The sequence below is a fragment of the Protomyctophum parallelum genome, assembly GCF_964188405.1.
Source record: "Protomyctophum parallelum genome assembly, chromosome: 2".
NCBI lineage: Eukaryota > Metazoa > Chordata > Actinopteri > Myctophiformes > Myctophidae > Protomyctophum > Protomyctophum parallelum.
In genome coordinates, this window is record NC_139699.1 from 18,151,958 (window position 1) to 18,179,325 (window position 27,368).

At 43.9% G+C, this 27,368-nt stretch overlaps 1 protein-coding gene across 5 annotated transcripts in view; it reads right to left on the minus strand.

The window, feature by feature from the left end:
- LOC310854999 (inositol hexakisphosphate and diphosphoinositol-pentakisphosphate kinase 2-like) overlaps nucleotides 1–23,461 on the minus strand; it is a 70,578-nt gene extending 47,117 nt beyond the window's left edge. For all 5 annotated transcript variants that reach the window (XM_083759814.1, XM_083759811.1, XM_083759813.1 and 2 more), the window contains exons 1-7: nucleotides 23,343–23,461; nucleotides 19,866–20,479; nucleotides 18,286–18,481; nucleotides 16,426–16,516; nucleotides 15,951–16,036; nucleotides 11,341–11,495; nucleotides 2,862–2,963 (exon numbers count right to left, since the gene is read on the minus strand). In XM_083759814.1, the coding sequence (XP_083615940.1) occupies nucleotides 2,862–2,963; nucleotides 11,341–11,495; nucleotides 15,951–16,036; nucleotides 16,426–16,516; nucleotides 18,286–18,481; nucleotides 19,866–20,012 (777 nt within the window). In that variant the 5' untranslated portion in view covers nucleotides 20,013–20,479; nucleotides 23,343–23,461. The remainder of the gene's footprint in view (nucleotides 1–2,861; nucleotides 2,964–11,340; nucleotides 11,496–15,950; nucleotides 16,037–16,425; nucleotides 16,517–18,285; nucleotides 18,482–19,865; nucleotides 20,480–23,342) is intronic.
- Between the last annotated feature and the right edge of the window lie 3,907 nt (nucleotides 23,462–27,368).

The window sequence follows — 27,368 nt, forward strand, 5'->3', positions numbered from 1 at the left end:
AACGCAATTGATTAATGCCATTAACGCGTTATTTTTGACAGCCTTAATATATATATATATATATATATATATAGTGATCACATAATCATCATATAAACCTATGGCTGTAATAAGCAACTTACGGCTGTAATAAGCAACCCACGGCTGCAATAAACAACCTACGATTGCAATAAGCAACCTACAGCTGTAATAAGCAAGCTACGGCTGTAATAAGCAACGCACGGCTGTAATAAGCAACCTACAGCTGCAATACGCAACCCACTGCTGTAATAAGCAACCTACGGCTGTAATAAGCAACCTACGGCTGTAATAAACAACCCAAGGCTGTAATAAGCAACCTACAGCTGTAATAAGCAACCTACGGCTGTAATAAGCAACCCAAGGCTGTAATAAGCAACCTACGGCTGTAATAAGCAACCTACGGCTGTAATAAGCAACCCAAGGCTGTAATAAGCAACCCAAGGCTGTAATAAGCAACCCAAGGCTGTAATAAGCAACCTACGGCTGTAATAAGCAACCCAAGGCTGTAATAAGCAACCCAAGGCTGTAATAAGCAACCTACGGCTGTAATAAGCAACCTACGGCTGTAATAAGCAACCCAAGGCTGTAATAAGCAACCTACGGCTGTAATAAGCAACCCAAGGCTGTAATAAGCAACCCAAGGCTGTAATAAGCAACCTACGGCTGTAATAAGCAACCCAAGGCTGTAATAAGCAACCTACGGCTGTAATAAGCAACCCAAGGCTGTAATAAGCAACCTACGGCTGTAATAAGCAACCCAAGGCTGTAATAAGCAACCCAAGGCTGTAATAAGCAACCTACGGCTGTAATAAGCAACCCAAGGCTGTAATAAGCAACCCAAGGCTGTAATAAGCAACCCACTGCTGTAATAAGCAACCCAAGGCTGTAATAAGCAACCCAAGGCTGTAATAAGCAACCTACGGCTGTAATAAGCAACCCAAGGCTGTAATAAGCAACCCAAGGCTGTAATAAGCAACCCCAGGCTGTAATAAGCAACCCAAGGCTGTAATAAGCAACCCAAGGCTGTAATAAGCAACCCACTGCTGTAATAAGCAACCCCAGGCTGTAATAAGCAACCCACTGCTGTAATAAGCAACCCCAGGCTGTAATAAGCAACCCACTGCTGTAATAAGCAACCCACTGCTGTAATAAGCAACCCACTGCTGTAATAAGCAACCCAAGGCTGTAATAAGCAACCCAAGGCTGTAATAAGCAACCCAAGGCTGTAATAAGCAACCCACTGCTGTAATAAGCAACCCAAGGCTGTAATAAGCAACCCAAGGCTGTAATAAGCAACCCAAGGCTGTAATAAGCAACCTACGGCTGTAATAAGCAACCCACGGCTGCAATAAACAACCTACGATTGCAATAAGCAACGCACGGCTGTAATAAGCAACCCAAGGCTGTAATAAGCAACCCACAGCTGTAATACGCAACCCACAGCTGTAATAAGCAACCCAAGGCTGTAATAAGCAACCTACGGATGGAATAAGCAACCCACGGCTGTAATAAGTAACACAGGGATACAATAAGCAACATCTGGCTGTAATAAGCAACCTACGGCTAGAATAAGCAACCTATGGCTGGAATAAGCCATATAAAAAATCTTATGAAAAACCATAAAAAATCATAAAAGAAATCATATAAATATAGTTTTATGATTTTGTTATATGATTTTTGTATGCTTTTTATGTTTTTTATGTTTTTTATATTTTCATATTTTTAATATTTATATATATATATATATATATATATATATAGTGATCACATAAGAAAATCATATAAACCTATGGCTGTAATAAGCAACCCACGGCTGCAATAAACAACCTACGATTGCAATAAGCAACGCACGGCTGTAATAAGCATGCAAAAAGCACATAAAAAAGCATTAAAAAATCATATAAAAAATCATTAAAAATCATTAAAGAAATCATATACAAATATTTGTATGATTATTTTTATATGCTTTTTTTATGATTTTTGTATGATTTGGCCCTCATAATGTCCTCTGTACCTTCTATCAGAACCCTCATAATGTCCTCTGTACCTTCTATCAGAACCCTCATAATGTCCTCTGTACCTTCTATCAGAACCCTCATAATGTCCTCTGTACCTTCTATCACAAGTAAGACGCGCAAACGCGGGAAGCGAACGCAGCTCTTGTGTGTGTGTGTGCTACAGCTGCGCCCTGTGTGTGTGTGTGTGTGTGTGTGTGCTACAGCTGCGCCCTCTGGTGGCGGGCGGGTGGTGTAACAGCGGGACAGACACACAGACACACACACAGACACACAGACATTCAGCCCTTGCTGTCATAGTAAGTGGCTCACTGCGTTCGCAAAAACCCTCATAATGTCCTCTGTACCTTCTATCAGAACCCTCATAATGTCCTCTGTACCTTCTATCAGAACCCTCATAATGTCCTCTGTACCTTCTATCAGAACCCTCATAATGTCCTCTGTACCTTCTATCAGAACCCTCATAATGTCCTCTGTACCTTCTATCAGAACCCTCATAATGTCCTCTGTACCTTCTATCAGAACCCTCATAATGTCCTCTATCTGTACCTTCTATCAGAACCCTCATAATGTCATCTATACCTTCTATCAGAACCCTCATAATGTCCTCTATCTGTACCTTCTATCAGAACCCTCATAATGTCCTCTGTACCTTCTATCAGAACCCTCATAATGTCCTCTGTACCTTCTATCAGAACCCTCTTAATGTCCTCTATACCTTCTATCAGAACCCTCATAATGTCCTCTGTACCTTCTATCAGAACCCTCATAATGTCCTCTATCTGTACCTTCTATCAGAACCGTCATAATGTCCTCTATCTGTACCTTGACGTCTGTGCCGTCGGTGGGCATGAACTCTTCATAGATGTAGGAGCCCGTCTTCCGCACGTTGCTCTCTGGTGAGTACACACTGCTACGGCTCCCAATCTGAGCAAGCGGCCAGCATTAGCCCAGCGAGAGAAGGGGGAGAAAAAAAGCACAAACAAGAATGACACGCGTGAGAGCGCATGCGCAGGATGTCGGAGTAGACGCACGTTTCACCGCTCCCATCAAACACAGTTTATTATCCTATTTTAGCCCTATATATCGCTCATCAAAAGTTATTTTTTCGTGAGTAAATCGAAGCCTCTAACATAGCCGACATGTCGGGAACGGGGAAAAAGAGAAGCAAACACCCCAACGTGAGTGAGAAGCCGGCGGGTGACGACGACAACACAGCCGCCATGACTACTACGCCGGTTCCGGCCCGTTCGGGTCCTGTGACTATGGCCCAAATAGCTGCATTGCTAGACCAACACAGAGAAGCACTCACGGGGGACATTAAATCAGCGTTTACCACCCTGGAGAAGAAAATAGACAGTATGAAAGCCACTGTGGTCAACCAAGGTGAGAGCATAAGGAGTCTCGAAACCAACACCGAGACGATTGCACAACGTTTTGAGCAGCTTGAAGCGGCTAATGCTAAGCTACTACAGGACAACCAATGGATGAAGACAAAGCTGTCCAGTCTAGAGGGACATAGCAGGAGGTCCAATGTCCGCGTCGTGGGACTACCAGAATCGTTGGGGGAGGGGACACGTCCAACAACCTTTTTCTCTCAAATGTTTATGGATGTTCTGGGAGCGGATGTGTTGCCAAAACCCCCTGAGCTGTGCAGAGCTCATCGCACCGGTGCTGCTACACCCGGCTCCAAGGATAGGCCTCGCACCGTCCTCGTTTGCTTTCATCATTTCCAACTCAAGGAACTGGTAATGCGAGAGGCACGTAAGCGTGGCTCCTTGGAATACAACGGCCACAAAATAAGATTCTACGAGGATTTTACAGCGGACGTGCTGCAGCAACGCGGAGAATACAAAACCCAGATGGCTGTTCTCTACAAAATGGGTCTCCGTCCGTCTCTATTATTCCCTGCAAGACTACGCATAAGCCTCCCGGGCGGTGAGAAGAAGTGGCTTCAATCCCCCCTGGTGGCCACAAGCTTCATCCAGAACTACAGAAAGGACTCCGGTTGTGGTGGCTCTGCATCTGACGATTAGTCACATATCACTGCCGTTTGTTATCGGGACGCGCCGGAACACTGGGTCTTGACGTGAGTAGATCGAGAGTATTCTGGTAGACTGGTCGCGCATATACATGCACCCCACCTCTGATGGACATTATATTTGTTAGCCTCCTTATTTCATTGTATTTGTTCTCTCTTTTTCTTTCATGGACTCTTATTATTGTTGTCATATAATATGTATGCATGTGTCCTTGTGTATGCTTGCACTTTTGTGTGTGTGTGTGTGTGTGTGTGTGTGTGTGTGTGTGTGTGTGTGTGTGTGTGTGTGTGTGTGTGTGTGTGTGTGTGTGTGTGTGTGTGTGTGTGTGTGTGTGTGTGTGTGTATGTGCTTGTGCATGTATGTATGTATATGTATATATTTTGTACTGATAGATATTTTTAATTTTATTTTACATCATCTTCTCAATCGTTGTGTATTATTATTATTATTATTTTCCCACCTATGAACCTCCTACCATATTGTTTATTTATTTTATTTTCTATCAGTGATCATGCTGTTAGCTAGGGTCAAACCTCCCTTTTGTTCTCTTTCTTTGTGATTGTATTGTTTCTATTGGTTTTGTGGCGTGCATGCATGACCGATCTGGCACAACGAACAACATCATTAATTTGTTTAAACGTGTACGTCATTATACCCCCCACTGCACATTAGTCATTCAATGCCAATTGGTTTCCACTAGGCGGCGGCATAGATCAATGTAAAAACGTTATACAGACTCAGACGAAGCCATTGCACACCATTGGGCTCCCACGTTACATTAGCTCTTCAATGCCAATTGGTCTCCACTGGGCGGCGGCATAGATCAATGTTAAAACCTTCACTGAAGATGTTTGACTGAATCTAATTAGGCCTGATGTGTGTGCACTCGGTTGTGCATGCATGCTGTAATAGTGTCAATATATTATATATATATATATGCTATTCGTTTTATCTTTTTTATATATATATCTACAAGGTATACTCTATCGAAGGTATGTGTGTGTGTGTGTGTTCATCTTTCTTATTTTTTATTTATTTTATTTATTTTTATAATTTTATCGTTTATTTCAGGTTAATGATACTATCACTGGCAATTTTGGCAGATAATTGATGCCATTTGTACTTGGGGTTGCTGGTGTGTGGGCTCGGTCGGTCAGACGGCTTTCAACCTAATAACGAAACGCCCTTCTTTTTCTTTTGTTTGTTCTCTGATAGATTAAGTTATCAGTATACTTAATCACTACTTATCTTTATATATTATTATTTATTACCTTATGAACGAATAGAGCGTTTATTGGAGCTATTGATCGGGCTGATATTATTGCTATCGTGCGTTGGCCCTGTTGTCTGGTTGTCCTGATGGTTCTCAATCATTATTTGATGCCTGTGTCTGTCCTTCGGGCGGGTTCAATTTGCCTCAACTCATTAACGAGTCTGACGAGTTTTGTTGTCAGTATTTTTAGTTTCTTTCTTTATTTTGTTACAAGTGACAAACTTATCTCCCTTGCAGGAGGCTTTGATTTGATTTAATTCGTCTCAATTCGTTGATTGACAGACTGACAGGTTTTGCTGTTGGGTGGTTTTGGTTTCTCTTTATTTTATTATTTATTCCTTGCTATCAAGCTTTTGGCTTCCTTATAGGAAGCCTATAGGATTTCGGTTAAACTCATTGATTTATTTAATCTGGATACACTTAATATAGGGATAATATAATGTTTAATGTTTGTGGGTTATGGTGAAAGTAGTTAGAGGGTGGTCTATCCTGAATGGCCTCCACAGGACCGGAAGGGGTCCTTTTGAGTTTGTTTTTTCAGGGGTTTTTGAGTTTGGAAAGGGGTGGGTGGGGGGTGGGAGTGGGTGGCTTTGAGGAAAACGTGGCTGGGCCCAACAACAATGTTTTTGATTTAGTCTTTTATTTAATGTTTTCTCTTTTTCATGGTATTAGCTTGGCTCCTGTATCGACCTTTACATTGACATGTAATTTTTCGCACCGTTACTCATTGTGGTATGGCACTGTTGAGAGATCTGCACACCCTTATAACACTACACTATGACTGACTGACTGAGGAAATGCAGTCAGGTTCTTTTCCTGGAATGTTGGAGGTATAAATGGAACTGTTAAACGAGCTAAGGTTTTCGACCACATCAAGAAATTTAAAGCTGACATTATATTTCTACAAGAAACCCATTTACGTACTGCGGATCAAATAAGGCTTTCTAGACCATGGATTGGTCAGATTTTTCATTCCAAATTTGACACCAAAACACGTGGGACAGCTATATTGATTAATAAGAATGTACAGTTTACTTCTACTGACGTTGTCTCAGACTCGTCTGGTCGCTTTGTCATTGTAACCGGCTCATTATATCAGACCCCTGTTGTTCTTGTTAACGTATATGCACCTAATTGGGATGATGTTGTCTTTATGAAAAGATTTCTGTCTAACCTACCAAATTTGAACACTCACCACCTGATACTGGCCGGTGATCTGAATTGTTTTATAGACAATCTTCTTGACAGGTCTAGTACCAGAGTAGCCGTGCCCTCAAAGATGTCTAAAACCTTTTCTACCTTTATGAACCAGTGTGGCTGCATCGATCCATGGAGATTTCTACACCCAACGGTAAAAAAGTTCTTTTTTTTTAGTCATGTCCACCATTCGTACACACGCATAGACTATTTCTTTCTTGATAGGGTTTTGCTGCCATCCCTGGTCTCAGCAGACTACTCTGCTATAACCGTCTCTGACCATGCCCCTGTAATCCTCGATCTAACCTTTAGGTCTAGGCCCAAGGAGACTCGGGTTTGGAGGTTGGATGTTTCTCTACTCTCGTCTGATGAGTTTTGCAGTACTATCTCACAAGCTATAGACGTCTTCCTTATGACTAACAAGAACAGTGAAACTTCACCCTCATTACTATGGGAGACATTAAAGGCAAATATCAGGGGAGTAATAATTTCGTATACGGCACATGCCAACAAGCTTCGTCTCGTTAGACAAAGAGAACTGTTAGCTCTTATCACTGATATTGACTATCATTATGCCATTGGTCCGACCCCGGAGCTTTACAAGGACAGAGTTGCGTACCAGACAGAATACAACCTTTTAACAACTAGGGATGCAGAGCGGCTTCTCCTCAGATCTCGTGGTACTTTGTATGAGCATGGGGACAAAGCGGGGCGTCTTCTCGCTCACCAGTTAAAGAGTAGATCGGCCTCACAATCAATTTCCCAGATTCGTGACAGTTCAGAATCACTGACTACAGATCCCAAATTAATAAATGACACTTTTAAGACATTTTACTCCCAACTCTATACGTCCCAGGCGCCGGAGGACAACTCGACTATGCTAGAGTTTTTCTCAAAACAAACTATTCCCAAGATTTCCTCAGAGGATTGTCGTGGTCTAGATCGACCTCTGGCGCTTGGAGAGATTATATCAGCTATCCGGCTGATGCAAAGTGGGAAGTCTCCGGGCCCTGACGGCTTTTCGGTAGAATTTTTTAAGAAATTCACAGACCAGCTGGCTCCTCTGCTTCTAGAAATGTTTGAGGACTCGTTACAAGAGGGTGTGCTACCACCGACCCTTACACAGGCATCCATTTCTTTACTTCTTAAAAAGGATAAAGATCCCACTTGCTGCTCTTCGTATCGTCCAATTTCACTTCTCAATGTGGATGTAAAAATATTGGCTAAAGTGCTAGCGGGTAGACTGGAAACGGTTCTTCCCACGGTAATATCTGAAGATCAGACGGGCTTCATAAAGAATCGCCACTCTTTTGCTAATGTCCGTAGACTACTGAGCATCATCAACTCCCCTAGTTCAGAGATCGAACCGGAAGTGGTAATCTCATTAGACGCGGAAAAGGCCTTTGACAGGGTGGAATTAAGGTACTTGTTCCTTACTCTAGAGAGGTTTGGCTTTGGGGAAAGGATCCTGTCATGGATACGCTTGCTTTACACTAACCCGCAGGCCTGTGTCGCAACAAACAACTGTCGATCAACATTTTTTTCACTCACACGTGGGACACGCCAGGGATGCCCCTTATCCCCTTTGCTGTTTGCCGCTGCCATTGAGCGTTAAAAGCTGAAACTCTGTTTTCTGGGGTGAGGAGAGGGGGTATTGAGCACAGAGTGTCCCTCTATGCGGACGACTTGTTACTCTACATATCTGACCCTGTTCCCAGTATTCCACACATTTTATCCCTTCTTGACACATTTGGAAGCTTCTCTGGTTACAAACTAAATTTACAAAAAAGTGAGTGTTTCCCGATTAATGAACTGGCCCGTGATGTTTCCCAGTCTCTCCAATCTTTCCATGTGGCAAACAATGGCTTCAAATATTTGGGTATAAATATAACCCAATCTTTTGGCTCTCTTCTTGAACAAAATTTCACTGCATTGACAACCAGGGTCAAGACTGACCTCCAGAGGTGGAATGCTCTGCCTCTTTCCCTGGCTGGCAGAGTACAGACTGTTAAAATGAACATATTACCTAGGTACTTGTATCTTTTCCAATGTCTCCCAATATTCCTCCCAAAATCGTTTTTTACTAAATTAGACTCTATGATTTCATCCTTTATTTGGGAAGGTAAAACCCCAAGAATCAGATTGCCTTTACTGCAGAGAATTAGAGCTGAGGGTGGACTGAGCCTTCCAAACTTCAGGTATTATTATTGGGCTGCTAACATTCACTGTGTACAATCTGTGTACATTCACAACCAAAAGGCTGTGTCCCCTCGTTTGAATCATTGACAGTATTAATTAATCTCCTTCCTCCCCACCAGTGTTGTTTTTGGCAGCAGATTTTTAGTTTTAGTCATAGTATCTTGAATAGTTTTCATTTAGTTTCAGTCACATTTTAGTCACCGGGAATGCTTTAGTGTTAGTGTAGTTTTAGTCGACTAAATATCATAAAACTTTAGTTGACTAAATCTACAGTTGATTTAGTCGACTAAAATGCATTTCAATACCTTTGGGTTTCTTTTGTTGTCTTTGTTTTTGTTATGTTTTTTGTTTTTATTTATTTTTATTTGATTTCTGTTCTTTCATTATTTGGTGAAAAAAAGAAAGAAAAAAACAGTAAAAAAACACTTGCTGAAAATAGCAGATTTACAAGCTTCAAGCTCACAACGTGTCACGCTGCGTTGTGAGCTAACACCGCATATTAATGAACAATACAATCAATGTAATGCAAATACACCGGATTTAGCAAAGATACTAATTTACATCCCCAGTCCCCACAAAACTAAAAACAGGCAGACAATAGAGTACATTTACATTACCGGTATATGTAATGAAAATGTAACATTTTTAGGATTTTATTGGTAGAGGCATATAGGCTGCCTGTTTATAACCACTTAAACCCCAGTATCCGTATTGTGGGGAGAGCTTTTGCAGAAAATAGATTGAAAAGCTGGCAGTGGCTATTTTTAGCACAAGCTTTCTCCACAATGACAGAAAACAGAAAATAAACTAGTACAGAGCCCTGAGCGACTCCATTCAACCACATACAGTAGAAGTGGTTTGAAGTGGTTAACTGGCTACTGTGAGACTTGACACAATTTCCATGTGAGTGGACATTAATAAAAGGTATTCTTCAGTCTTATCTCTCTGCATTTTTATCCCACAATTTTTGTAACCCATTTCTTTCACCCAGTGTCAATTATCCAATGTAATCCAGGGCACTAGACTCCCTCTGCCAACATTGGGAGAACAATGGACTGACCTCATGCTTTCTTCAATGCATGAGGAGTCCAAGCATGAGTCTTTTCACCTGACAGGTTGGACGTAGCTCCAACCCCCCCTGTGGAGAGCACGCCCCCCAGCGGGAATCGAACCCAGCACCTTCTAGCTGTGAGGCGGCACCCTGCCCCCCCAAGTTATTCTTATCTCAACATAATAGTGTGGCAGTAGGGCGTTGTTTAGCGTCTGCTGTGCAGCAGTTAACTTGTGTGATTTACTGGGCTGATTGGCTGTCCATTCTCTGTTGTCTTATCTTGTAGTGACAGCGGGGCCAAGCCACATGCAAGCAAGGATAGATAGGACAGTCACCGTCAGGGACATTTTACTGGACCATTCATTTTCACATTCTTGCCATACATATATCTTCATATAATTGGTCCTGAATGCTCATGATAAAATGCCATCTTCTTTATTTGTTCTGCGTTGGCTAAATGCCTAAATTGTCTAAATTGTGTCACAAGGAGGGCTGCTCAGAAATGAGGGCTGCTCAGAAACGAGAATAGGATTCTTTTCTATTAACACGAGAACTTCGTACTGCGCTGCGAGCTTGTACATCTGCCATAGTTTGGTGATTGGTGAACCAATATTCTCCAGCAGGCGCTCCATGTACGCCCACCCCTCTAGACCAGAAAGCACACTGTCTGGGCCAGGCTACCCACCCCTCTAGACCAGAAAGCACACTGGCTGGGCCAGGCTACCCGCCCCTCTAGACCAGAAAGCACACTGGCTGGGCCAGGCTACCCGCCCCTCTAGACCAGAAAGCACACTGGCTGGGCCAGGCTACCCGCCCCTCTAGACCAGAAAGCACACTGGCTGGGCCAAGCTAACCCGCCCCTCTAGACCAGAAAGCACGCTGGCTGGGCCAGGCTACCCGCCCCTCTAGACCAGAAAGCACGCTGGCTGGGCCAGGCTACCCGCCCCTCTAGACCAGAAAGCACACTGGCTGGGCCAGGCTACCCGCCCCTCTAGACCAGAAAGCACACTGGCTGTGCCAGGCTACCCGCCCCTCTAGACCAGAAAGCACACTGGCTGTGCCAGGCTACCCACCCCTCTAGACCAGAAAGCACGCTGGCTGGGCCAGGCTACCCGCCCCTCTAGACCAGAAAGCGCGCTTGGCTGGGCCAGGCTAACCCGCCCCTCTAGACCAGAAAGCACACTGGCTGTGCCAGGTTACCCTCCCCTCTAGACCAGAAAGCACACTGGCTGGGCCAGGCTAACCCGCCCCTCTAGACCAGAAAGCGTACTTGGCTGGACCAGGCTAACCCGCCCCTCTAGAACAGAAAGCGTGCTTGGCTGGGCCAGGCTACCCGCCCCTCTAGACCAGAAAGCACGCTGGCTGGGCCAGGCTAACCCGCCCCTCTAGACAAGAAAGCACATTGGCTGGGCCAGGCTACCGGCCCCTCTAGACCAGAAAGCACGCTGGCTGGGCCAGGCTACCGGCCCCTCTAGACCAGAAAGCACGCTGGCTGGGCCAGGCTACCCAGCACTAAGCCGACGTAGGGAAGCACGCACAGACCTTTCTGAAGAGACGCTGGCTGCCGCCTCCAGCTGAGGTGGGATAGTAGATGTAGACGTTGTGGTCCTCTGCACACACAGGCTTCTCCACGAAAGGCTTGGGGAACACCTCTCCATTCACCTCCACCTGGTCCTCTCCTTCCACCAGGTTACACTCTGACAGCACACACATGCATGTGCACACACACACACACACACACACACACACACACACACACACACACACACACACACACACGTTACCAGCTTAAATCAACATCATAAAAGGTAGAACGGTCTCTATTTCATCAGATTTATTTCTCTATTTCATCAGGTTTATTTCTCTATTTCATCAGGTTTATTTCTCTATTTCATCAGGTTTATTTCTCTATTTCATGATGATGGGGGTCGGCAGCCAATTACATATAATGTTTGGGGCCCTTGACATGAAATAGATCATTTTCAGAAAACGGTGATGATTTAGAAGACATTTTGTAGAATCTGGTTTCAGTCCTACTCCTAAATGGGTTAAGACACTGTATTTATACCGAGACCTGAATAAACCACGGTTTCTTAAAATTATAGCTTCAGGACTTCAAGAGGAAGTTGCAGGGACAAAAGGCTGGCATGAGGCTGCTTTCCTTCGCAGTCACACTCTTTAAAACGAAGAAGACTAACTTTACATTGTCTTTCTCGTCTGGATAATGTCAGCCAGAGTCCGGAATAAAGCCGGAAATCATAACTTGGGTCTCCAGCATGGGAGACCAAAATGTCTACCATTCATTCAAGTAGCAGTACTCTCCACTTGGCCATGGGAGATAATGTGCTCATGTGCTTCAGGCTTCAGTAGCCTATACTGCAGGCCTTGTCGAATAGATTTAGAAGAGATTTTGAAGCTCTTGCTCCTAAAGTCATATTCAATTCATGTCAATGGGTGAGAAGAAGCACGGCTTGCCAGACGAGCGGGTGGGCTTTAGCAAAGGGTGAAATGGAATCCTGACCTGAAAATGTATTTTTTGTTTACCAAAGAACTGGAGAGATGGGGAGACTTGTGTAACTGAACAACACTCAAAGCCTAGTCATACCGTTTCGGTGGTTACCTCATCACCTAAAACTGTGACTATGACTATAGGCTTTCAGAATACAGTGCTATTTAACACTTAAGGTCATTACACACTGGCAAATTGGCGACGCGATTTATTCGTGCGAATAATTCGCATTTTTTTTTAAACCAATTGAAGTCAATGCAAGCTTCCACATCAGTGGCGAATGTTCGAATGTGCGAAAATGCGACAGTTTTCGCTCTTTATTTGTTCGCTCTGGTGTCGAATTTTGCAGACATTCGGGATAGCGCAGCAGCACACACTGTTGCACACCTCCCCTCCTACAACTCTGTTGGGTGTGTGTGCGCTTGCGTGTGCGTGCGTGCCGTGGACATGGCACATGGGTGTGCAACAGAGCAGCAGCCGGTCCGGCTACGCAGGTCGGGATAGCGCAGCAGCACACACTGTTGCACACCTCCCTCCTCTGTTGGTTGTGTGTGCGCTCGCGTGTGCGTGCGCTCGCGTGTGCGTGCGTGTGCGTGTGCGTGGACATGGCACATGGGTGTGCGTGTGCTAACAGCGAGCAACGGCAACAGCGAGCAACGGGCTCCGCCAAACTTTGGTCTGTATGTAGGGTGGTCTCAGGTAAAGTGGACCATCAGGTAAAATGAGCCAGCTATAAGGTTTCTGCCTCCTAGACCTTTGAGTTTTAACAGCCAATGCTGCACATCATGTGCACACAGCACATATGTCTTGACACAGCTGTACTTGACAAAACAATTGATTTGATTGGTCTATTTTTTATGGTGGGACCATGGCAGCCATTTTTCAAAATGGCCACCAGCAACAACTGTTTTCTTATGAATGATGGATATAATATGATATTTCAGACTAATTTACCATATACGGTATAGTACTTTGAAGTGTCTTTTGCATAATTGAAAATTGTCATTGAATATTCAAGATGGCCGCCATTTTTCAAGATGGCAGCCATCACTTGTATGATTGTCTGATATGGGTGATCTCGGTGTCAAATCAGTATTTTTTTATGATCCAGAATTAAAATTTTGAACTTTGGAATTGGCCAGAAGCTTCCTTCTACCTCGCCATATTGGACTTTCTCCCAACAATTGACCAGGTTGTCCATATAGGTTGTGATCCTACTGGGTCATAGATATTATTTCTGGTGGACAACTTTGTATGTTATGACAAATGCAGGTCAACCCCCTTTGCCCCCTGGGTAAGTTATTAGTGCAGCCACACCCGGCAGCCAGCAAAAACTAAAGTCCTCAATGGGCCCAAAAATTAAGGGCCGGCCCTACCTGGGCCCTCATCACACCATGTACACTCAAGACACTGCCCCCGCTGCCACCCGTAGATCTCCATATATGGAGCTGACCCGTTCTGACATTCCATTATGTTGATCTGACCTCATCTGTACGCTCAAGAAAGACACGCTCCATTTATGGCCAGTACAGAATTAATTCCATATGTTGATCTGATCCCCCCATGCCAAAGTGCCAGCGCTCACCCAGCAGTCTGCTGTCACCCAGGCGGATGCATGCACGCTCGCTTCTTGCTCTCAGGGTGTCTTACTGGTTTTATTATTACAATGTAGGGCTAGTGACATTATTGTGGGTAGCCCCTCCTATATTCAGCTATAGTGTCGATTTTTGTCCTAACACAAACATGAAATGCCATTCACAATGAATGGAGAATTTACGTCATGTGTCTGAGCAAATCGGCGATTTCTGTCCTACACAAAGACTAAATTCCCATTGACAATGAATGGATAATGTACGATGAAAAGAGCACCCCTCACTTCACATGGGTGTGATTTATTTTAAATCAGAAATGACTGTTTTTCTTTGCCGCTTGAGTGGCCCATTTTAGCTGAAAATAAAAAAAATAAGTCGGCTATTGACAACTGAGATTGCTTTCAACTGGCATTTACCCTGAGTAGTCATATATGACTGATATTATTTCATCTGTTGCGTCATAAGATGTGATGCATTGCATCTCCCGCCATAACAACCATAGGCTGTTTTATGTCAAGTACACTTGTAGCGAGAATCATGTGCATCCATTGGCTGTTCAACTTTAAAAAGCAAGGCTAAAAAAAACGGTGGCCCATCTTAGCTGATCAAGCTGATCAGGTGGCTTATTTTACATGAAAATGCTACATCTTAAAAATATGTGACAGCTTGTTTCAGAAGCTGTAGGGACTAAACTATTATTTGTTATTAAATATATTTAACTTAAACATATTAAACAGTCAATAATAATCATATAAACCCAATTTAGTGTCATGCATTGCTTTTTCTCAGTTTAATTACCAAATTACCAAAAGGTGTCCCAAATTATCCCAAATCCCCCTATTTATAATTTTATTTTATCGACGGCAAGGGTGAGCAGCCGACCGGCCGTCGATCCCAAATGACTCTGGACTCCACATCACGGTAGTGAAGAAGACAAGAAGTGGTGGAAAGGATAGTAGGATATACCAATACAAACAAAAGAGGTATTAGCGCACGCTGCACACCAATAGTGAGGATCGAGGTGCATGCTGACCATGGGACGGGAGACAAGTCACATAACGCAGGAGAAGAGGAGTGGAGTGGAGGAGGAGAGGAGAGGAGGAGGAGAGGAGAGGAGAGGAGATTGGAGTGGAGGGCTGGCGAATATAAATCGCACAATACGCGTCGCATTTATATGTGTACAGACGCGACTAAATTCGCCAGGGGAAATAATTAGCATTTTTTAGATTGCTTATTCGCATCGCGTCGCTAATTCGCCAGTGTGTAATGACCTTAAGTATGCATTGGACGTGTTTACACGTCTTTAGAATCAAAACCACGGGGTGCTAAGGACGTGTCTTTAGGTCTTTTTTTATTGATATAATTTTTTTTTTTTTTAGTTTTTTGTAGGGATGTCCCGATACACCTTTTTCGTTTCCGATCCGATCCCGATACCACAATTTCTGTGTTAGCCGATACCGATACCGAATACCGATACCAGAGAATAATATTTAATAAAAGAAAATATATATATCTTATTTTGAAGTCCACCGACCGGGAATAGTGTTTATAGCTATCTAGCTATGTACTGTATCTCATGCTGTGTTTATAGCAGACTCCTCATTCAAATGTGCACTTGCAGTTTGGGCAACTCCAAAGCAAACTCCACATCGGCTCGTATCTCCTAATCTAGAGAACTCTCTAGATTTTGACCAGAAGGAACAATGTTCGGTCTTCATTTCTGACTTCAACATGCCTCTCGTTTAGAATATGAACGCTTCTAGAGAGACTTTAGCGTGGCCAGCGTGAGGTAAGAACGGAAGATTATGTCTCCCGTTTTTTTATTTTGGGGGGGGACGGGGGGGACGGAAGGCAGGGGCTTTTCAGAGTAAAATCTGCCACATCTGCTGGCACTCTAGCGCCAATTCCCCGGCAAAAAAAAAGTATTAACACACACATTTTAACCTACTGCCTTTTAAATGAACAGCGTGAACAAAATGGCTGAGTGAGTGAGTTATGTGCCAAAGGCCGAAACAATAGCATGCCTGGTAAACAATGCCATATTGACTGACCGTCTGGGTTATCTGGGTCACGGTTCAACACAGCATAGCGTGGCAGATCAATCCCCTCTTCTTGCAGGATACGATACACTTCCCTCCTAAAATAGAAAGTCACACACACACACACCGCAATGTTTGTGACTGTGCGAAGAAAGCAGATCTACAAGCTCACAACGTGCAGCAATGCGACCCCGCTGTGTTCCCAGCTTGTAGATGTGCTATTTTCGCCCATTTTGATGTACAGCAAAGTATCTCCTGTTGTGGGGCCCAATCAGAAACTAAAGCATTGTTATTGCCAGGTTCTGTATGTTTGTATAGGATATAGGTCTCAGGTTGGTGCATTATACTATTTACTCATAAATAGTTAGTTATATAATTAAGATCAAGTATAAATTAGGTACAATTAGGTGCAATTATAAATTAGGTACAGGTCAAACAAAAAGAACAAGAGCAGCTGTTGTACATAGTTATTATGGTCATACTGTACCTGTCCTGTATGAAATACTGCATATTTAGGTCATTGATGAGTAGAGGGTTTCGGAGTTTGGCATAACTCACAGCCTTATCCAGCGGGAATCCTAGAACAATGTGGCAGAACAATTCAAGTGTTTTAGTAAAAACTCAAAACTAATCCAGCCTGACCATCCATATGATATTTAAATAATTAAATACAAACATTTTTATTTCATGCTGTTTTTGTTTTTTTTCGTGATCTTCTGTGGCCAGATGTAATTTATTGGGGTCTAGTAGGACTATAGTAAATAATACAAAACTAAATGGCTATAATTTTTTGTAAAGAAATACATATTTAGCCCAGTGCTCGACTTCCCCCGCCCCCCTGTCAAAAACAGCTACAATCCCTAAAACAAAAGAAAGCAGCAAATGCAGTTTTTTTTTTTCATCTTTTACTTTCTCCAAAAACAACCTAAAACATGAACCTTGGTAGAAAAAAACTAAAGTTGTCCTTTAAATACAACATTTTTCATTTCATGCCGGGGTTTTTTAGCACTATAAGCTATAAGCAATACTGTCAAAAATGTTATGACCTTTTTTATATTTATTTTTTGGTATTCAGACAGCCTGCAATGAGTAAAACGCTCCCAAAATCTAGGGGCCGCAATCTGCATTCAAAGATCTTCCTAGAAGCTTTGTCATTGGTCGGAATAAACCTGGTCGAAATGACTAACCAATCAGGAAGTAGACAGGCAAATCGACCAATGACAATTAAAGCTTCTAGGAAAATCTTTGAATGCAAATTGCAGCCCCTAGATGAGTCAGAGACCAAAAATCACACCCATGTGAAGTGAGTGGTGCAACTCCATGTGGGGGTTCCAGGAACGCACCCAGGATGCCGGGCCAGTTCCGGTGAGCCACCCCGCATCCCAAACGGTAGAGCAATGACAGAGTTACCATGTGTGGGTCCCTGGTGGTCCCCGGAACATCCAGACCCCCAGGAACACGGCCGGGGGGCCGGGCCGATTCCGGCGTGCCGACCCGCGTCCCAAACGGTTGAGAAATGACAGAGTTACCGCCTGGGGGTCCATCTACTGTACCCTCTACTGTACTGTCACTGTACTGTACTGGCACACCCGAAATCATCATATATGCAGTTAATATGTGCGTGTGTGTTTGTGTGTGTGTGTGTGTTAGGTTGCGCACAGGTGGTGAAAACCAACCGTGCTGTTTTCGTGCTCAGACCCAGGCAGCCACACACATAGCTCCGTAAGGGAGTGGTTGCACCACTCAAAAAATTGGGAGCGTTTTACTCATTGCTGGCTCTCTGAATACCAAAAAAAATAATAAAATAAGTAATACAAATGTTGACATATTATTGCTTATGGCAGCTTAAAGCCTCAACAAATACCCGAAAAGGGGATCACATTTAAATTAGATCTCAACAGAAGGAGGGGTGAGAACGTTCTTACTTTCATACACATACACTAAAAGTATTTTAAAAAAAGTCCCAAAGCAAACAGAGTGGCATTCTGTAGTCAGACAGAATGTAACTGTCATCAGACAGACACTACATTGTGTGTATGCGTGCATGGCATGCATGGCCAAGCAATTGTTTATTATGAATTGAATGCCTTCCATGAGGCACATTCTTTGTGTTAAACACTACATTGTGACAATGTCAGTTCATTGGCCTGTGCTTTTTTGCACATTCCCAACGCATGGCAGCACAATACTTATAAGTTGTTTGTATTGTGATTATGCAATGAGTGTGTGTGTGTGTGTGTGTGTGTGTGTGTGTGTGTGTGTGCGTGCGTGCGTGCGTGCGTGCGTGCGTGCGTGCGTGCGTGCGTGCGTGCGTGCGTGCGTGTGTGCGTGCGTGCGTGCGTGCCACCTTTGGAGTGGAAGGAGATGAGGCAGTCACACAGAGGCCATTTGTCCACAGGCTCGTTGAGGATCACGTCCTCTGGGAAGATGACCACGGTGATGTACTCAAACCTGCACAGCCTCTCCAGGATCTGGGTCATCGGCTTGGACTTGGACTTCTTCATCATGCAGCAGATCCCCATGACGATCTGCCGCTCTGGGGGCTGGACACACACACACACACACACACACACACACACACACACACTTATTTGCCATTCTTTTACTATTCTAAGACATTTTAAAATAGTTCAAATAACTGATCTAACAAGCTCACAACGTGTCGCTGTAGACTGGCTAGTTGAACTATTTTAAAATGTTAGGACGTTTTTTAGGGTGAAGCCACTCTTGCAAACCGCTACAGCAATCAGCCAGGAATGGATTACAGTGAATATTGTCCCAATCCGTCAATGACAACTATGTTATTACTATGTTTTTGTGAATGCATTACAGCAGAGTGCAGACAGACCTAGTGTACTCCCGGACTACAGTATTATGAAAGAGTCGCCTTCGAGAGAGAGAGAGAGAGAGAGAGAGAGAGTCGCCTTCGAGAGAGAGAGAGAGAGAGAGAGAGAGGCAAGCTAATGCAATCTCAACAAAAGTGCCATCTACAGCTGCTCATGCCAGGAGTTTGATACATCTGCAGCCTGCTAAAAGAGAACACCATGCTATACTGTGTAGATTCAAAAACAGTTTGGATTCAAATTAAAATTCAAAAGTAGCAGATCTACAAGGCACTTTTGATACTTTTGATGCTTTTGTGTGACGCTGTAGTATGATCACGTAGGGCATTAGTTTAACGTTGTTTAGCAAATCGCAAAAGCAATTTAGATGAACAAAAAGTTAGAATATGGAGATAACATGTTTCTGCCTGACAACAGCGATACATTTCATTGGTTTTCAACTAGTGGTCCTTGAGGGGGTTCCAAGTGGTCCCCAGCTAAATGATGGAGTTGGTAACCAAATTAACCCTTATAGACTCTTTGGTTTCATTTTACGCTCTCAAGAGTTACATTATTGTACAATTTAGAGAATGTAGAATAATTGTCATTTTGATCAACGTTTGCCTGTTGTCTCTACTAATGGTACCAACATCAATACAGCAAGTTTTGGGTCAGAGAGGCTAAAACTAATCAAATGGTGGTTCAGTGTCTCAAATGCACAATAAAGGATGGTCCTTGATAATGACAAGGGTGATAATAAATGATAATTAGGAACCAAATGGACCCTTATGGGTCTGTAACTCAGAGAATGTACAAATAACTCTCAGAGTTACATCAACATTAATTTTACAACATGTAATTATTGGGGGTCCCAGAGATAGAAATGCCATTAATAAATAGGGGGCCCTAGGTCAAACCGGGGGGCCCTAGAGCCGTAAAGATCTTCTCTCAAGGGGGTCCTTGGCATGTATTTTCAAATGGGGGGGTCCGCAGGCTAATGAGTATTATTTTGGGGGTCCTTGACATGAAAAAGTTTGGGAACCACTGTATATAGCAAGAAAGCAACAATAAAAAAAGAAAAAACAGAAAGTCCGTCCCGCCGTACCGAGTCAGTGTCGTCCTCCTCCTCGTACACCTCCATGTCCGTCCTCATACTGTCCTCCAGACCCTCGCTGTCATCGTCCTCGCAGCCCACGAAGAATCTGGGAGCGCCACGCCGCTGGCTCTCGCCCGGCCCGTCGGCCTCTGACATCACAGTCCCCGACGACAGCGGCCTTCAGGATCCCACCGCTCCATGGCACGCCACCAAACACACTGCCGGGGGGGGGGGGGGGAGGGCGGTTTAAGGGGGTTTTCACTTGGAGAAGGCCTGCATGGGAGACAGGGCTGGGTTTAAAAATCCGAGGGAGGTGGATGTTGGCCAGTAGCAGAGGAGGGAAAACGATAAAGGCTTTTTGGGGGAGGAGAGTAGTGCTTATGCACGGGCGGACAGGGGATTCAAGGGGGTTATACGTTAAAAACTTCACAGGAGATGAGATGAGAGAGGGAGTGATGACGGTGCTGATAACGGTGAGGCCTCTCTGGGGTGCTGTCGTCGCTCCTACAGTGTCTCATTCGTCGTCAGGTTCCATCTTAGATTACGGGCTTGGGTTACTCCAACGGCATCTTTCAGAAGCAAGCTAGAGGTGTAATGACTCCAACTATCTGATGACAGCAGTCCTAGAAAAGACACAAGCGTCAGAAAAACATTATAATAATAGGTTTTAATTTCACTGGTTCGTTGTTTCGATGACCCTTCCTAAATAAATAAGCTTCATTGTCAGTTTTATTCTGTTTCATTGTCATTTTCCCCTCACATTTTCCCCCCCTCTTCTCCAAGTGTAGTCGTTAAGCTTATTCCCCATCATGTACTGTACATTCTCTGCCTACGCCTACAGCTGGTCAGCCACGCGTCTCCTCCGATACTAGTGTTGATTTTGCCGACTAAAACTACAGACGAAAAATATCCGTTGATTACCTTTTTTCACTGATGAAAACTGAATAAAAACGAAAGATATAAATGAAGCTATGATGACTAAAACTATGACTATATACTGTATATGATTATATTGACACTTTTGTCAACAAATAAAGACTAGACTAAAATGTTAGGGAGAAGAGAAGACTTGCTGAAATTGAAAATAGTCGATCTCAGAGCCCACAGTTGACTAAAATATTATATTTAGTTGACTAAAACTAAAACTAAAACATTTCCGTCGACTAAAACTAAATGAAAATGTATGCAAAAGACTATGACTAAAACTAAATCAAGATTTTCCTGTCAAAATCAACACTGTCCGTCCGATACGCATGAACATACACATGACAGCGAGGAGATTCATCACGAGTGTGTACAGTAAGTAAGGCATGTGGAGGAACATGCCATACAGTATCTATGTGTGTGTGTACTGTGCAGTGAAATCAATGTTGCTTGCTGTGACATGCTCTCTGACATAACATGACGTGACCAGCACTGTTCTTCTATTCCTGATTGTGTAAAAATTATAAATAAATAAAAAGCTAGCTAAACATTGACTTGAAGCGCACGCTATGAATACAGAGTTGGTTGTACTATCATGCGACGGATGGGTCAAATAACAGCTGAACAAAACACTCACACAGAGAGCGGCAATAGTATTGGGGAATATAACACCACTACACACACACGGCATCAAAAGGTCACAATGTGGAAAAAACAATGTTTCAGAGCGTCCTAAACATAGAGCTCTCTGCAGACGCTCTTCATCTTAATCCATTTAGACCTGATTTAAAAACATTCACTTTGAAAGAATATATATTCAAAGATTTGCGCCACATTTTTAAGATTTTTCAAAAATAGCAAAGATTTGAGTTAAAAATGTTCGCTCTAAAATAATATATTCAAACATTTGGGCCACATTTTACGATTTTTCAAAAATAGCCTACAAGCTCGTAGTGCGGCATCACGGCTTCCAAATGCTCGACATGGGGTTTGACAATTCCAATAATTAAATGTCTCTTGAAACTTTCGTGCAGTGATGAAAGTTTCTCTCTCCCCCTCATCTCGGCGTAGAGACTTTATGTAACCCATTCTGGACGGGAACACATTTTGGAGTTTCAAGGATTATGTTATACTTTAGCTATTGAAAAATAGCAGATCTACAAGCTCGTAGCGCGGCACCAAGTCCGAGTGCCGCGTTACCAGCTTGTAGATCTGCTATGTATGTCGCTCTGGATCAAGAGCGTCTGCTAAATGCCTAAATTGTAAATTGCTATTTATTTTTTAAATCGAGAAAATGCGGCAGAAATCTTTGAATATATATTCTTTCAGAGCGTACGTTTTTAGCTCAAATCTTTGCTTCTGGGGAGTCCCTGGAACAACATATTTTCAGATGGGCGTCGAGTACAATTTTGGGGGTCCTTGACATGAAATAGTTTATTGAGAACCACTGATATAGAAAACAGGTTTTTTTCTGAAAGACATTTGCAGAATCGAACTTAGGTCTAAATGGGTTTAAGTAAAACTGTTTACATGCTTAAGTGGATTACTGGGCAGCTTTGCAGCCCGAAGCTTACCCTCCTCTATTACACCTGTTTACTATGGCTAGCATGGCCCTCTGAGTGAAGCGTGACCTTCTGTTTATGAGCCATTAAACCGGCTGTCGCTGCAGACAGTTCAAGCATTTGGTACTTTTAAAACACTTGGAATAATTACTGCATGATATAGACTGCTCCTTAAGGATGCATGCAGTTGCAGCTGTTTTGTTTTTTCTTCCATTGAGAACGATATGCATGACGGATTGAGGTGATATGAGTAGTTATAGTAGATTGCAGAACTGCAACTGATAGCATTAGAGATTCTCAAATCAACTACAAACACCAGCTCTGTTAAATAAACTGATAGCATTAGAGATTCTCAAATCAACTACATAAACACCAGCTCTGTTCAATAAACTGACAGCATTAGAGAGTATCAAATCAACTACAAACACCAGCTCTGTTCAATAAACAGCAGATTGCAATTTTGTCCCCAGTTGATGTAAGGTTGAAGATTATTTTATTTCCCCATGAAAAATAGAATGATGGTAATTACATAATTGTGTGTGTGTGTGTGTGTGTGTGTGTGTGTGTGTGTGTGTGTGTGTGTGTGTGTGTGTGTGTGTGTGTGTGTGTGTGTGTGTGTGTGTGTGTGTGTGTGTGTGTGTGTGTGTGTGTGTGAGTGCGTGCATCTTTACCAACATTGGGTATCATTCCATATAAAGCATAATTTGCATGTGGGGGAAATGTTAAGTGTAGTAATATATTTATAAATATATTATACACATTGAAGAGGATATGCCAGATTAGCTCACCTCACGTTAGCTTAGCATTGAGTGGAGCTGCTGCCTCGGCTGTGTAAACAAGTCTTTCAGTCAGAGCCATTTTATGTGTATTTGCAGCTCATTCGGAGTTTGTGTTGCTCTGCATAATGTTGTGTCGGACAGGCTGAGTCTAGATGGTGTGGTCTGGATGACTGACAGACGACCTGAAATGAGAAGAATGTGGAAAAATCACTGTAACTTACCGCGAGCCGGCTGCTTGTTGTGTTGACATTCTCTCGCGCTCTCTCTCTCTCTCTCTCTCTCTCTCTCTCTCTCTCTCTCTCTCTCTCTCTCTCTCTCTCTCTCTCTCTCTCTCTCTCTCTCTCTCTCTCTCTCTCTCTCTCTCTCTCTCTCTCTCTCTCTCGACAGCTTGCTGTGAAACCAACCTTGTTTTTATTTTTTATTTTATTTCCCCAGTTGAAGTTCGAATTGAAAAGATCATTGTGGAATTCAGCCAATTGAAAATGACTATCTAGTTCAAGAAGGCGTGACCTCAGAGCGTTTAAGCCAATAGGGGAACGATGTCTACATTATGTCCACAATTGAATGACAACCACCGCAAGTAAAAGATCTTTGGCGCCCTCTTCCGCTCACAATCAGGCATGCCAACACCATGGACTTTCGAACAATATAGGCCTAATAATAATCAAATCAACTGGGAAACCTTTCGCTTTGAATTTTGTCAGAAACACTTCCATAGCTCTTCACTGCCTGCACCAATCACTCCCACTTTTCACACAGGCATTGACCATAATAATATGGAGGTCTTAACGAAGACCTTTTTTAATTTTACAGAACGAAAATACATGCATGGATGCAACCAGGCCTGGAATTTCATCCTTTTAGGGGCAAGGCCACTTGGCCTTTAGTGTGGTCAACTTTTTGAGGGCACAAGGCCAAGTGCCAGGGCATGAAGGCCATCAATTAAAAAATGATTTTAAGTCCCCGGTCATAATTATTTTAGCTTAAAGGTTAAGGATAACATTGGCGAACATTGGTTCAAAACAGTGCTTCTTAAATAAATAATCACAGCTTTAAATAACAAAATATAAGTAGCTACTGTTGTAAAATATTGTAACCATGTTTTGGGGTCCCAGTCCAGAGATGAAAATGATAATGAAATGGCCTAGTTAAACTGTGAGTTAATTCACAGAAAATACAATGACAGGCATGCAACTGGGACGTATCCTCAGTGATGTATCCCAAGGTCTCACCAGGAGTACAGCGAGGACCTGTGCGTTGTACCAGACTCCCAGCACCAGACACTTCATTCAGGAGTGGTGGATTCTTGAGCCGCAATGGTTCTGCAGGCTCCACCACTTGGCTCGAATGGACCTCCTAAAGGCCTCATCGAAGGTTTGGGCTTCCTCCTCACGGAGGATGCAGGCTGGGGCGCTAACCCATACTGCTCCCGGGGTGCCGTCTACATTCAGGCTGTCACCCGTCTCTCCGGTGGTCACCATGCAGACTTGGTTGTCACATAATAGTCTATTCCTATGAGTCACTATAAATAGAATACCCCAGAACGAAAATACATCGCATGGATGCAATTGGCCTGGGACGTATCCTCAGTGATGTATCCCAAGGTCATCGGGGTTTAGGGTCTCGCGAACATCATACCCCTCACTCGGGTGACCCAGCCGGGGTGATCAAGTCCCGAATTACGTCCCAGTAATCAGACCCACTAGGGAAAGACCAGGGACACACAATCCGTTGGAACCACTCCGGAACTACTATGCCGGGACTGAGAGGTACAATTCTGGCATTCTTACAAATTATTGATTAATTATTTATTTATTAGTGCATTCAAAATACCCATCCACTTACATGGGAAAATGTGAAAACTCACCACAAGTATTTTTCTCTCAGAAACCGTCGGAGCTACAGTCACAACACTTATTGGAGGGGAGGTTCATAATAATTATTAAAATTAATGCCTTTTCGCCTTATAACTCTTGAACCAGGTCGCAGCGCAACGTGTTGTGATCTTGTAGATCTGATATTTTTGCTATTTTTGTCCAAAAGTGCAGGCCCTGCCTCTCTAACACTAAGGGCCGATTCATACTCCTATTTTAGAGCCGAATAAAAGTCGGTTCGGGGGGGGGGGGGGGGGGGGGGGGGGGCGGGTACCGTCCTAAAGTCGGCTCTTCGATACTACTGAAAATTTCTGACGAGCCAAAATCATTTCGGCACTACAGCGCCGAAACAGCGGTAAAATAGGAGTATAAATCGGCTCGAAGTCTAAGTAAGTCTCTCTAACACTCTCTGCACCTGACCTAGAACAGGCCCTGGCATCCAGAGGCGAATACCAGAAGGTATGTAAATACTAAATAGTATATTGTTGTACTTTATTCTTTGAAAACAGTCTGGGGTGCTGCATGGGTAACCCTGGGTTGAATATCTCTCTGCCCATTTAGGTAGTTTTTATTCAATTAGATTTCTCACCAACCCACCTACAGTATGTATGACATGTTACTAATAACCATATAAACATATTGTAACGAGGGAACTGCCATCCTGTGCCTTGCTACTGTAAGGCTGTAAGCCTATCGTGTGTGTAGTTACTAAGTCTAATGTGTTCTCATTGGATCTTAGCCTCAGAGGGTTCTGGGTAGTTTCGGTTGAGCCCGCCAATTTAGTGACCTCGGAGCAACAGGACATACTCCCTCCCTTTCTGCTACTCCACGCTCTGGTGATTCTTTCATTACCATCGATAGATATGAGGCATCAAACCTGACAACTGGAGATAACCCAGACTTCGCTCCAGAACTGGAGGTCATCCGTCAACGCTCACGCAACTCAGCCCCTGATAGACAGTGGAATGTGGAGTACACCAGCCTTGATCAAGGTGCCCGCCGACGTACACCCAGAGGAGGTGGTGCTGCGCAGCCAAACACAGCCACATCTCCTGTCAGCCGGAATACTCCACACACCAGTCAAGTCAACAACAGACTTTACCCCTGGAACCCCCAGCCTACAGCAAGGTGGCCCCAGTGGCAACCAGCCCTATGCCAGACCTCAGTCATGCTGCTCCAACACAAAGCTCCTTGCCCCCTTTGATGGAACTGATGACTGGAGCTCATTCTTCATGCCATTTAAGAGAATGGCTCAGAAACTAGGGTGGAGCACCATGGAGAGGTTGGATAAGCTCCATGAACGACTGAGGGGCTCTGCGATGCGTTTCATCTGTTCCCTACCAGAATATCAGAGAGAAGACTATATACTCCTCACTGAACAACTAAAGCAACGCTATGGTCGATCTGACCTGTCCTCCACTGTTCGCCACTGCCTCAGCGAACTCCGTCAGCAGAAGGAGTCCTTTGCTGAATTTGCAGAATAAGTCCGCCGACTTGTCACTCTGGCCTACCCTGGGGTTGACCTAGTGATGCAGGACCATCTGGCAGCTGACGCTTTCCTGAAGGGACTCGGAAACCAGCGGGTTGCCTATGAAGTCATGAACAAAGATCCCCCCACACTCATCGAAGCTCAAACGCTAGTGGAAGCCCTGAACACAGCTATAGGGCGACCCTGTGCCGAGATTCTGAAGGGAGAGGGAAGGTCCAACGCATTTCCTGGGCAGACGAGAATCCTGAAATGATGGCAACCCCACCAGCAGCCACACCACCGCAGGAGGGAGTACTTAAAGAAATTAAACGACTCAGGGATAATAAAGCACAGATGGCAGATGAAATCAAACAACTCCGAGATCAAATTGGGCAGCTACAACTCGCAAGTACACCCAGCTATGCGGTCCAGATTGTTTCTAATGGAACCTTCGACCCTCCCACCACATAGCGAGTGCATTGTGGAGAACCCTAAACCTGGGGTAACAGCAGTGCTGGAGCCGGCTGGCCTTGCAGACGTATCCTCAGGCAGTGCCATTGTGGGCAAACGGTGCCCATCCGAATCGCCAACCTGTCGGTCGGCAACGGTGTGGAGATTCTCATAGAAACCATGGAGGAACACCCAGACACCTCCACTGGGCAATCATCGTCAGCAGATGAGCTCCCTATGCAACATACGGCTCCTGACCTGAAGCAAGTAAGTGCACCAGACTTGCTCACTCGCCTTCGGGAACTGTTCACATCCAGTGAAGACACCGATCCTGCCACCCCAGCAGTATGGAGCCGCACCAGACCTGCTGTGCGTCGGCGTCATCGGAGAGACAAGATCAAGTCGTCATCCACCAGTGAATCAACCCAGCCTGCGGCCACCAGTGAATCAACCCA